The following is a 13,284-nucleotide window of genomic DNA, read 5'->3' as shown; positions in this document are numbered from 1 at the left end:
AAAACAATGTGTTAAAAGTATGTACAGTAGACAGCTCAATGAATACAAGTGACTCATTTTGTAGCCATGTATTCTTTTCTTTATGTATCATTATCTTTTTAGGTTAGTCAAGTATATAGTTTATCATTATTTGAAAATTATTTGTTTGCAACCAACTTGGACAACTCCAACATTGTAAAGATCAACAGATTCAATAACACAGATGTCCAATCATTATTAATCCTGGAAAGCGCCCGTGGGCTAAAGATTTACCACAAACGTGCTCAGCCTACAGGTAGGTGCAATAATCCTTATGCAAAGAAATTAAAAAAGTTTAGAATTCAAGAATGTTGCACAAGACAGTTTTACAGCAACAAAATAGTCAGTGAATCCTATTAAAGAGCTTAAATGTACTGATTTAAATTACTATGTTTAATTCATGACAAACAATTAAGGCAGTCATTGGAAAAATAAGATGAATTTTGTTGTCAGTGACTTTCGCATGCTAAAGTAAATGTTTATTTTAAAAAGCAATTTGTGTATGATGTTTGCCATGATTTGTTGCAGTCAAGAGCCATGCATGTGAAATAAACCCAGATGGCAGGCCTGGGGGGTGTTCCCACATCTGTCTGCTTGGATCCAGCTACAAAATAAGGACCTGTCGCTGCAAGACTGGATTCAGCTTGGCAAGTGATGGAAGGTCCTGCAAAAGTATGTTAAACAAGTGAATCTTTTCTAAGTCAATGTATTACATTAAGAGAAAACAGGCATTTAGATTGCTTGTTTCTTCAATTGTAACAATTTTACATGTAAAACATAATTGGATGGTAAAAATACATCTGCCATCAAATTGTTTATCAAGTGCGCATTGGAGATTTTAGACTATATTAGGTTAGATTTCATAGTCACAGATGACCTATACTTTCTATATGTTGACTAGTCCTCACTCCTCCCCCCTACAAAACATATATCTCCCCTACAGTATATACAGTATATTAATTATTAAACAAGCAGATTTCTGTGTACTGAGTGTAGTAACTAGATTTTTCATATAATATAAAGAAACTAATTTATCTGATGCAGAACTAACTGCTTTGTAAACATAAAGCTGCACAATATCATTTTTCTGGCACAGAACATTTCTGTTTGTTTCCTACATTACATCCAGACACTTAATGAATGCTGTATTTAATCAAAAATGACATCAAAATCAGAATCTAATGAGTTGTTAAATGAAACGCCTGCAACACAGTATTATCAATTTTACACTTGACACAAAGTTATCATATATGTTCTGTCATGTTGCTTCGCGAGAGGACATTTTAAAGGGGTAAAAATTATTATATATTATAAATGATTTTTGGGGGTTTTAATTAAGTTTCTGGTTACTTGGAATGAACAGCTTTCATTCAGTAAATTTAACTAACCTGTTGCATTTTTTTTACAGAACCGAAGAATGAATTGTTCCTCTTTTACGGAAAAGGACGTCCAGGAATAATTAGGGGAATGGATCTGAATACAAAAGTTTCAGATGAATATATGCGTCCTATAGAAAACCTAGTCAACCCACGAGCTTTGGATTACCATGCAGAATCAAATTACATCTACTTTGCAGACACCACCAGCTTCCTCATAGGTCGGCAAAAGATTGACGGAACAGGGAGAGAAACTATCCTCAAAGATGGTAGGCAATGAATTCAAGACTTGCCAGTAATATCCTCTGACTCCAGAGTATGTTTAAATGTTGAAATGAATAATAAATAATAATTGTACCACTGCCCCATTGGTTGAAATCAGTGGCATATCTACAATAGGTGAAGGATGTGGAGTGCATGCGTCATCACGATTTCTTCCATTGGTGACCTGGCCCATTGAAAAATTCACCTGGGCTCCCTACTGTATTAAAATATCTCAAGTCTAAATTTCTTCTGGAAGTTGAATGAATGATTGGTGCAGTCAGCGTACCTATAAGAGTTAATATCACATGAATCACAATTAACTCACCATAACAGGTACACATTTCTAGTGCTTGAAGGGTGGGACATGTTATTTCAGAGTTTCTTTTTTGAATGCAGTATGGAACATTAAAAAAATTGCTTTATTTAATGTAGATAAACGTATTAACTATACTCAAAATATTATGAACCCTTTCGTTTGAAGTACAAACATGTGGCATTAATGACAAGTATGACAGTAACAGAAGAAATTAATGAAATTCTGGAGATAGATCTACAAAATATCTGCCTAATTCCACATTTGTAGATCTGTATGTAGCTAGTCTACAAAACAAAATAAGCATGCATGCCACACGAATTGTTACCACATATTTAGATTGTAAGCTCTTCTTGCAAGCAGAGCTTTCTACCTTGTATAACAGTAAAGCTGAGTATACACCTGTACAATAGTTTTGCAGATCATACAATTCCCAACCTCTTGGTACTGTGCGCACTCATGATCATGTTTAATTTCAAGAAAACTGGTGACATCTGCTGATCTGATTTTATGTTCATCCTAATAATTCGGAGACAAGATGGTACTATGTTGAGCAAATCCTAAAAGTTTGTATACACTACCAACAATTATATTCAATACTTCTGCCAATGCTGCTCCAGTTACAATCTTATCAGCAGATGGTTTCAAGAGATGAGTATAGCGGATTGCAAGGTAGGTTGTAATAGTGTGTATATATGAATCTGCCTGTTTATGTGGACTTTCAATCCTAAATGTAATTGTCAGAACAATTGCATCTCAAGTGTGTACAGAACAATTGCATCTTAAGTGTGTACAGTACCTACCTTAATTCACACTTACTTGTTCTGGAAGCAATTCCACAATCTACTGTATATAAGATTTTAAAAACTTGATTGACATATGTTTAATTAGAACAAATTAATTCATTTGTCATTATTTTTAACCAGATGTTTTATTTTTAAACAGATCTTGACAACGTGGAAGGAATAGCTGTTGATTGGATTGGGAATAATCTATACTGGACGAATGACGGACACAGAAAAACTATCAATGTGGCCCGGTTGGAAAAAGCATCACAGAGCAGAAAAACTTTATTAGAAGGAGAGATGTCGCATCCACGAGGAATTGTTGTGGATCCTGTAAACGGGTATAAGCATATAAACACGCTAATGCCTGTTTTCATTCCCTGAGTACATACAGATGTAGCCAGACTCAGCTTGCCCGTGATACATACACATGTGGGCATCCGCGATTAGGCAATGCAATGCGAATATACGCACATCGTGAAAACCTTGTCGCTCTCATGGCTATTCGCAGCCACAATAAGCTATGACCCAGATTTATCAAGCCTTGGAGAGTGATAAATTGCACGGTGATAAACAAGTCTATTTACTAAGCCTTGGATGGAGATAAAGTACCAGCCAATCAGCTCCTAACTGCCATGTCACAGCCTGGGTTTTAAAAATGACAGCTTGGAGCTGATTGGCTTGTACTTTATCACTGTCCAATTTATCTTCATCGGAGGCTTAGTAAATAGACCCCAAAGTCCCAACCAGCTCCTAACTGTCAGTTTTCAAACATAGCCTATAACATGGCAGTTAGGAGTCGACTGGTTAGTAGCTTATTATCGTGCAATTTATCACTCTCCAAGGCTTGATAAATCTGGGCCTATATCTGTATAGCACAGTGGCTATATCTGTAGGTTTTTTTCATATATAATTGATATTGTGTAAGTGAGTAAGTGGCTGAGTGATTGATTAGAACATAGTGCATGAAGAATGTTATTCAGAAAATATTGCTAATCATTTTTCAGATTCGCTTACCCCTATACCATGGTTTTATAATTTATGTCAAATGCAAATGTTGCAGCAATTACTTTACCTGTCATTTACATCCTCAAACACATTTAAAACCCGCTTTTTGGACAGTGGACGTTCCTGGTATTTTACATTGAAAGTGACAGGTATCCAAGGAATAAATGTGACAAATTTTCTTGTGAATTATGGGTCGACAGGTCGATTTCCATTCATAATGTAGAACGCAGTAGGCTTGTGAATGGATTCTTTTAAAAATGAAGGTTGATTGGTTTATCTAACTATTTCTTGGTCTGGCTTGTTGTACACATTATGCAAACATATATTTTACATAAATTTGTTTCTCAAGGGACTTTAGTTGTGAAAGTAGGATGACACCTTTTGGGAAGGGAACTTTGTGCTAATTACACCATTTTAATTGTACAACTTAATATGACTATAGAAATGAAAATGACTGTACTGTGTTGGTTTGGCAGAACATATAATTTTAACAATAGACTACAATGAATCAAAATTTTATTTTCATAAATAGAAATTGTAAATAAAATTTACTGTTAACGTGTACCCTGATTTTCATTGGGGCTTAGTTAAAGTAAATACTTCCCATCCCTTTACTAATTTAAAAAGGCATATATTGTCAAGGATGTAATCTTTTGTATAATGTACAGATTTAGTGTAGTGCAAATACTTAAATGATATTGTATATGTACAGTAATATGGCTATAAATATGTTAGCAATCTTAAGGCCCATACACACTGGCCAATTTTGAGCTCAAAGTACTCACTTTTGGCGTGTGCATGGGTGGGTGGTGAGCGCTGATGCGCGCTTCCGCATCATCGCTGCCCTCCGGCATCCGTCTGCCTGTTTTACAAGCCGAGTGAACCACTTTCCGCAGTCTCCTACTGTGGAAAGTGGTTCACCCCCATGAATATTGCTGGGCCGGGGTTAAAATCACTCAGTGTGTATGCACTGAGAGATATTCAGCCCAGCGATGTTCACATCATCGCTCTGCAAAAACGCCCAGTGTGTATGCACCTTTAGCGATACAAAGAATTGAACATATGTGTTTTGCTATCTGAAACACAGTATCACTCTCATGCTGATACAAGGAGACATACATTTAGTTCCTACAATGCTTTGTTTCTGCATTTATTTCTGTATATATTTCCAATTGTTGATTTACTTGGCCTTAAACTCAATTATACGAAAGTCCCTGATCATACACACATACTCAATGTGGGAAATATAAAAGAGATCTGCAGCACTAACAACAGTACTTTATGGCTTTAGTCAGAATACATTAGTGATGTGAAGCTGAAGGATTAAATCACTCGGAGGAGTTTGCATCACGTTAAACAAATACATTAGACAGTATGTTATTCTTACTGTCTGGCATCTTATATCAACTGGTTTATGTTTTTCCTCCCTGTGCATACAAACTAAACTGCCAATGACATTTAAAAATCTAGGTAACCAATCAGATATTAGCATTTATTTATCTGACTTGCAATAAACTTATGAATTCTAATATCTGTTTGGTTGGTTGTTGTTATGAGCTTAAGCATATCCATGGTAATTAAACCAGGTTATTAAACAAGACGTAAAGTGTATTTTGAGTTCACAGACAGTCAATTATGGTGCTAACTCATTACTTCATTGTCCCTATTTAGCCAAAATACAGTTCATACAGCTCTCATCATTCAGATCCACAGACATACACTATAGGCTGATGTAGAGTGAGCACTATGCCAATTAGTGTAGCACATCATGAATGAAATTCCTCTGTACATGCCCAGGAAATGGATGCATACATATGTACCTACTGTATGAAGGCTTGTGTGATACTGGAACTTATTCATAGCTGGATACAGTAAGGATACAGTTGTTTACTGGGACATAGCATGGGTGGAGCCTGTGGAGTGGGGACCCTGGGCACTAGAGGGTTCACCATGCTCTGCCAGGGGCAGGCTGCCCATGATTTTTTATTCTGCCCATGATTTATATTCTGTGAGAAGAACAGTGCTAAGATGACCACTAACAAAAGCAGCCCTACTCCTGTTGTCAGAGGCTGCATGTGTTTACTGAATTCCCATAGGGGGTGCAGCTCTTCATCCTTCTTTACATGCTGTGCTCCCTAACCCTGTGCTCCTAGCCCTCTATCCAGAGCCAGGGGTGCCAACAGCTGTGCCAAGCCCAGGAAATTGGAGGGGCAAGCCCAAAGTAGGGAGGTGTGGCCAGCCCCTCTCCTTTAGAAATATTTTTTTTAAAGGTTACTGGATGAGGGGACGCCGGGTGAGCAGCAGGGGGCATCGGAGGGCATCACTCACCCTGCCCCCCCTGTACATTACACAGAGAGAGAGGATATTGCTGCAGCTGCATCTCTCGCCAGTGCAGCACACAGCAGTTTCCTCTCTCTTCTGGCTGATGACATCAGGGAAAGAGGGTGACAGCTGGAGTACCCCCCCCCTCTCTCGGAGCCACTGTCGAGAGCATCAATAGTGGACCTCTGCTCTATCTTGTTTCCTTCACATAACAGTTTAGGTATATTTATTCCCCCTCACCAGGATCTTAACTAAGGTGCTGCCAACAGTGGTTGGCACACAGCGCATTTGCAACACATACTGTATGCTCTGTAGGCAGAGAAATATCCGACAGCACCCGCAATGGCACCCACCCATCTCATGCCCCGCCACCGCTAGCTGCAGCACTGGCCACCATAATATATGTAGCAGTGTGCACCTGGCTCCTTCTCTGCTGGATGCATATCACTACATTAATTACAGCAAACAGCATTATAGCTGCACCTCATATCCTCCGCCTCCTCCTAGCTCCCCCATCTCCAGCCACAGCATCATGATATCTCTCCCAGCCCCGGCCCATTTCTATAGTGCCCTGCTCTACGAGGAGCATCAGCATTTGGATGGGCACTGGGCAGTGCTATATCAGGACTTGACTGAGAGTCAGGTTCAGTTTGGTCAGGCTCAGTAGGAGCAGCAGAGTCAGGCCCAAATTGGACAACAGCAGCAGTGAGGTAGCAGCATTTGCAGCACTGCATTTAGTGACAGGCAGTGTACCCCCCCCCCCCCCCCCCCATCAGTCACAGAGATTTTTTTTTTTTGGGGGGGGGGGGGGTTCTATATATATAATATATATAATATATATATAATTATTGTTATTTAATGTAAAATATATTATTGGTGCAGTGATTTAAATCATGACAGTATTGGGAGGGGGGGACACTGATGCTCTTTCTTGCAAACGGCACTAAAATGTCTAGTTATGGCACTGTCCGTCACCACCCAAGTAAGGCTCTTATTTAGTATTTGTTTGTTTGTCTATTTCCATTTACCCCACTGAGCGCCCCCCCCCCCCCCTTCCTTCCCCCAACCTACTTGAGAGGAGATGCATGGCATGACTGAGCCACTCTGAACAGAGTAAGGTACCATCTTATTTGCATGGTAGTCACAGCAAAACAGCACTCCCAGTGTGCCAGAGACGCTGGACTACAACTCTCAAGTCTTGGAGCAAAGCAAAAGTGTTGCCAGCATTATTCTATATTACAGCTAAGTAACACAGGACAATGCACATAGAGACAGATTCAAATATTGGTTTGCTCCATCTATTTACCACTGGATAAAGTGCACAATGCTATCCAGTTACAGACATGCAATCAACCTGTATCAGCACCAGGGCTGCGGGTAACACTCATTCCTTTTAGCAACCTTTGGTGAAGTGAGCAGGAATGAGTGTTAACTGCCGGCTCTGGACTTCATGCAGGTTGATCATGAATCTGAACCAAAGTGTTAAACTGTAAGACTCAGTATGCCAACTACTGACAAGAGACTTGGCGCAAGTGCACATACTGGGCCCCTTAATAAATATATATAGTATATACTGTTAGTGCATGCAGGGGTGTATCTACCCATTGGCCAGGATGGCACTCGCCAGGGGTGCTAGGCAAGGAGGGGGCGCCGCCTGGCGGTGCCACCCGTGGCCAAAGGGTAGAAGAGTAGTGCTGTCAGATTGTACCTGGTGAGAGTCTGTTACTGCCGGCACGGCGCTGGTGTCCGTCAGCACCGCATTGCACTAGTGATCAGACTAGTGTCCGGCAGCACCGCACTTGTAATCAGACTCAAAATAAACTTGTTGCTGGGTGCTCCCGGCAGCTAGTGGCTGCTGTGAGCTGTAGTTTCTTTTGAGTCTGATTACAAGTGCAGTGCTGCGGGACACTAGTCTGATCACTAGTGCAGTGTGGTGCTGACGGACACCGGCAGTAACACACTCTCACCCAGAGCCATTATAGGCAAATGTCTAGGGCATCTGTTATTGCAGCCAGCCAGGAGGAGAGAGGACAGTTAAGGGCCCTATACACTTAAACGACATGACGGTCCGTAATTTCGTGTAGGATTTCCCTTCCAACCTCCCGGCAGCCTCCCGGGTGGCAGGATAGTAAAAGGTACATTGTATGCGGACCTTTTGTATACGATGTATATTTTACTATCCCAGCCATTCCTGCAGAATCTGACATATCACGAGTGCAACACTCGTGATATGTCGGATCTAAGGTGATCCGATCCGATGCTCACGGGAACGCGCATCAGATCGGATCGGGTGTAAAGCACAACAAATTGCCCGATTTCACCCAATATATCGGGCCGAACTGGCGTGAAATAGGGCATTATTGTTCTAGTGTTTGGGGCCCTTTAGGACGGAGGCTGCAATCAGCAGCAGCACCACACAGAGCCGGATCTCTGCTCACACAGGCAGGAAGTGACTTTACTTTCACTTTCTGCCTGCCCTGTGGCTGAGCACAGACTGCAGCTGCAGAGGAAGCCAGGCACTGAGCCTGCGGAGCCAGAACCCTGCCCCAGCACTGCTGCATCACTGCACAAAGGTAAGATATGGATGGGATAACGGGGATTTATGGGGAGAGGAAGGTGGCTAATAACACTGCTATATGGGGGGGAGAACTATGAGGAGTGGGGGAATGGGGGTAATGACACTGCTATGTGGGAGTGGGACATACTTGCCTACCCTCCCGGAATGGCCGGGAGGCTCCCGAAAATCGGGTGACCCTCCCGGCCCCCCGGAAGAGCAGGCAAGTCTCCCGATTTCAGGGGTCACCCCCTGCCCAGCCGCCCACTTAGCGAGTAAAGTGGGCGGTCCGGGCAGGAGATCGCGTCATCATAGCCACGGCCCCTGCTGTATAATGCTGGCAATAGCGTCATTACACAGCGGGGGGGTGGGGGGTGGCTTACATGACGCGATCCATCAGCCATGCCCCCATTCCGCCTCTGGCCCGACCCCATTCCATCTCTGGCCCGACCCCATTCCATCTCTGGCCCACCCCCCTCTGCGCGACATCTCACTGCCTGCCCCCCCGGAGAGAGCAGCCCAAAAGTCAGCAAGTATGGAGTGGGAGTTGGGGAAGGGGGGTAATGACACTGCTATGGGGGGGAGACCTATGAGGAGTGGGGGAAGAGGGGTAATGACACTGCTGTGTGAGAGTGGGAGACCTATGGGGAGTGGGGGAAGGTGGGTAATGACACTGCTATGAGGGGGAGAACTATGGAAGGTGGGGGCACAGGAGAGTATGACACTGTTATAGGGGGGAGACATGGGGGTGTAGGAGCAGCTGATAACACTGCTATTAGGGGGTAGGGCATGAGGCAGAGACACATGGGGAGTGGGGGCTCGGGCGGCTAATTGCTCTGCTATGGGTGAGGGGGCATAGGCATGCACACGGTGGGTGGCATGTGTGCACAGGCACACCCTGATGCTGGGCACCACCCACATGCCTAGTCAGACACTGCACAAATATTTAATATAGAACCAGCCCTGGCCAGCACTAGCTGAATAATTACACATAATACACACTATGCAGTCACACTGTGCAGATATCATCTCTACCCGGCTCCCATTGTGACACTGTCCACCTTGATTCCTAACCTGCCAATGGAGCGAACACCGCATACCAGGAGAAGGTTCTGTGTGTGACCCGTACTGGCTGATAGGGGGAGATCTGTCTCAGGGGGATGGGGGAATCTTCTATATTTGGAGGAAGGGGCTATTCTGTGCTAAGGGAGATAATGTGTCTGAGAGGAAGGGGGATCCCTGTACTAGGGGGTAATAATCTGAGGAAGCAAGGTGCAGGTGTGAGAGATGGAAAGTGGGTGTGAGGTGCAGGGGACCAAAGTACAGGTGTGAGACATGGAAGGTGGGAGTGAGGTGCAGGTGTGGGGGATAGAAGGTGGGAGCAAGGTACAGGTGAGAGACATGGAAGGTGGGAGTGAAGTGCAGGTGTGGGGGATAGAAGGTGGGAGCAAGGTACAGGTGAGAGACATGGAAGGCGGGAGTGAGGTGTAGGGGAGATAGAAGGTGGGAGTGAAGAAGAGGTGTGGGAGATGGAAGGTGGGAGTGAGGTACAGGTGTGATGTGAGAGATGGAAGGAGCGAGTGAGGTACATGGGTGATAGAGGGAGGGAGGGAGAGGTGCAGGGGGGGTGAGACTGAGAAATGGAATGTGGGACTGAAAACTACAGGGCTAAAGAGGTACAGGGGGCATGAGTGGTGCAAGGGGGTAAGTAAGGGAAGGAGGAAGTTCAGGCAGGGGTGACATAGGAGACATTAAGGCGTATGGCATCCTGGTGGTCAGAAAGCTGACGCCAGCATCCCGAAACTGCTCGGAATGCTGATGCTGGCATCCCAACATAGATAGTGATGCAGAAAATGTGTGTAGGGGGTGGGTGGGGGGCGCCTGACCCTCACTTGCCAGGGGTGCTCAGACCCCTAGATACACCCCTGAGTGCATGTATGATAATGTACCAGAGTAATAACAACAATGCTCTGTACAAAATACACCATAGTCCAGTGCAGTATATAGTAACATATATATATAATGTATAACTCAAGTGCACAGTCTGGATCCTGGTGCCTAGAGGAGGGGGTGGGGACCCAAGCAGTGGGACCCACTGGTGGTTTGCCCTGTACCCCTGTGGGCCAGTCCGACCCTGGAAGTCAGGATGTCACTTTGAAGGAATCTGAAGACCACTTTTATGAAGAACACTGTGTTTTGTGGAAATGCAGTCTGCTTAACATTTATGTAATCTAAGCTTGTTCTCATATAAATATGCTCATCACCGGCCCCCTGTACAAAAAAATCCAAGACATTTTCTGACATGTTACAGAAAAGACCAATTTTAAAGGGCTGTAATGTCCTGTAACGTGTAAAGTAACATAAAGCTCCAGGCAAATTGTTGCAAAACATTTATAATGAATGGGCAAGAAAATAAACCTAATTGTCCTTTAACAAGTCATAAACATCTTTAGCACTTCTATTGATTTATTCTGTTTCTTAACTTGGAGGGAAGAATATTGACCCAGACCTAAAAGGTTGTCTATATGACTATTAGACAAGTGATGTGTACATCAGAGTGATTGCTGGCACTCTTTAACGTAATGTAGTCCTGTTCAGATTTATTGCACTGCTTACAGGCAAGAGCATTTAAATTGCTTTCTATCTTGTCACCTGTTTGCAAAAGTTCATCCCCCTTGCTTTGTAGCATAATCAACAGATCAGAATAAAAGGCAATATGTGGCTAATTGTCCCTGGGACAGTCATTAGCCATACATTATTTACATTAAACTGCAATACTGCTTATCGATCACATAACTGTCTAAGGCATATGTCTGCAGTTTACAGTTAAATCAGTCATTTCCTCCTTAATGCATATAATAAGCTGGTGAATTGATCTCCTTTGATTATATGGATGGACGGTGAACAAGGTGTGATGACTAACAACTGGGAATCAGGTCGGAATGTTAGTGACATATTGCTCTTAAAGGTGTCAGTATTTTATCCTGATGGGAAAATGCTTATTTACCATCCATAAATCTTTCTGTTGGTAGATTGCCTGCTGAGTGTAAAAAGCCGGTGGTTCATTCAAGCCAACGTTATTCTTAAATCACTTGTCATATAAAATAATGTCAACAGCTACTGTTTATGTCAGAGATTGCTAGATACTCGTATATGCATTCCCAAATAGGCAAGCCATGTCTTTTCTTTACTCAAGCTGGGGAAAAAAAGCCAATTTGTAAATGAGAAACAGTTTCCACATGTTTAAAGCTTTAATAAACCTAAAACACCAAACAATTCAAAGTGAAAAGATGTCTTGGATGCTACGATTTGTGATACCAAGACCTTTTCCAGTTTTTTTACAGAAGCTCTGAATCAAGAAAGGACAGGGGGCAACATGGGTTAAAGTGTGTGTGTGTGTGTGTGTGTGTGTGTGGGGGGGGGGGTTGGAACTGAGTTCCATCACCTGTAATGGTAGGGGGAACTCGTTCCACGAACTCCATTGCCTTTCTCAGTAATTCCAACATAAAAACCTGCCCCATCACCTACACCAATAGATGATGCAGGCAGCGCTAGTGTTACAGATGAGCTGCAGCCACCCCCTCCCCTTCCTCTGGTCCAGGTGGTACCGTGGTTCTCCTCCATTTCCAGCCCACCGTTCCTGGTGCTCACACATGCTGTGTCTGTTGGACAGCATTAATCCCCTCCTCAGGTCCCAGTAGCTTCCTTTTCCATCTCGGTGTATGTGAGGTCATGCTGTCACCGCTGCTGAAGTGAAGAGGAGGCATAAAGAGGAGCAGGCTCTGTGCATCTTGAAGACAAGTAATATGAATTGGGGGTACTATTATGTGACCACGCTGCTTCGTTGTGAGATCAATGTCCCTTTATAAAGTATGGGAAGTAGGGCACTAATTTATAGTTTGCAGGGGGGTGCCAAAAACACTAGCACTGGCGACGGCGCTGCTTAATGCGAGGATGGGGGGGGGGGGTAGGTACTGAGGTAAATGAGTTTCACCACCTCTCCAGGACCACTTTAAGCCCTGGAGGGCAGAATATACAGATGTAACATTGCTCATCTTGCTGCGATGCAGCATGCTGCAACACGGCATGCTGCATGGCATACCAGGCTGCGACTATTTGCAGCTGGTAATCTCTCCAGTAATTCCTGAAGGATCGCTGGCTGTGAATAGTCATGCAGCATGCCATGATGCAGCGTGCTGCATCACAGTAAGATGAGCATGGCTACATCTGTACCAGTACTAAAATATGTACTAACAAAGGTTGTGAGACACATTCAAAGTTGTAGATGACACCATGACAGCATCTGGGAGGCAGTGCAAGCTGCAGTGCACTTGTAGGGACCGTGGGGAAGCAACGGTGCAGTCTACAGAGCCCCGTGCTCTAGCAGTGACACCGCTTGCACCCACCTAGTCCCTGGATTCAGCCACATTTATACTGAAGATGCATTGCATGAATGGAACTCCTATTTTAAATTGTATACTTCTATCACCCACACTGACATAAATCCATATATTTAGTTAAATAAATATAAAAGTAATTTTGGAATACGGTCCGAATAAACTATATTTGTAAATATCAGAAATATACCAAATATGATAATCTTCTAAATAAACAATATTATATATAATACATTCATATTCTTTA

The 13,284-nt window shown here is 43.3% G+C and overlaps 1 protein-coding gene across 1 annotated transcript in view; it reads left to right on the top strand.

Annotated features, from left to right (window-relative positions):
- Positions 1 to 13,284, top strand: part of LRP1B (LDL receptor related protein 1B) — a 1,835,733-nt gene that overhangs the window by 733,383 nt on the left and 1,089,066 nt on the right. Inside the window, exons 9-12 of the mRNA XM_063932605.1 lie at positions 103 to 274; positions 547 to 690; positions 1,427 to 1,663; positions 2,917 to 3,097. Of these exons, the coding sequence (XP_063788675.1) occupies positions 103 to 274; positions 547 to 690; positions 1,427 to 1,663; positions 2,917 to 3,097 (734 nt within the window). The remainder of the gene's footprint in view (positions 1 to 102; positions 275 to 546; positions 691 to 1,426; positions 1,664 to 2,916; positions 3,098 to 13,284) is intronic.

The sequence above is a fragment of the Pseudophryne corroboree genome, chromosome 7, assembly GCF_028390025.1.
Source record: "Pseudophryne corroboree isolate aPseCor3 chromosome 7, aPseCor3.hap2, whole genome shotgun sequence".
Taxonomy (NCBI): domain Eukaryota; kingdom Metazoa; phylum Chordata; class Amphibia; order Anura; family Myobatrachidae; genus Pseudophryne; species Pseudophryne corroboree.
The sequence above is the reverse complement of the archived record's forward strand: the minus strand, read 5'-3'. Positions and strand labels throughout refer to the sequence as shown.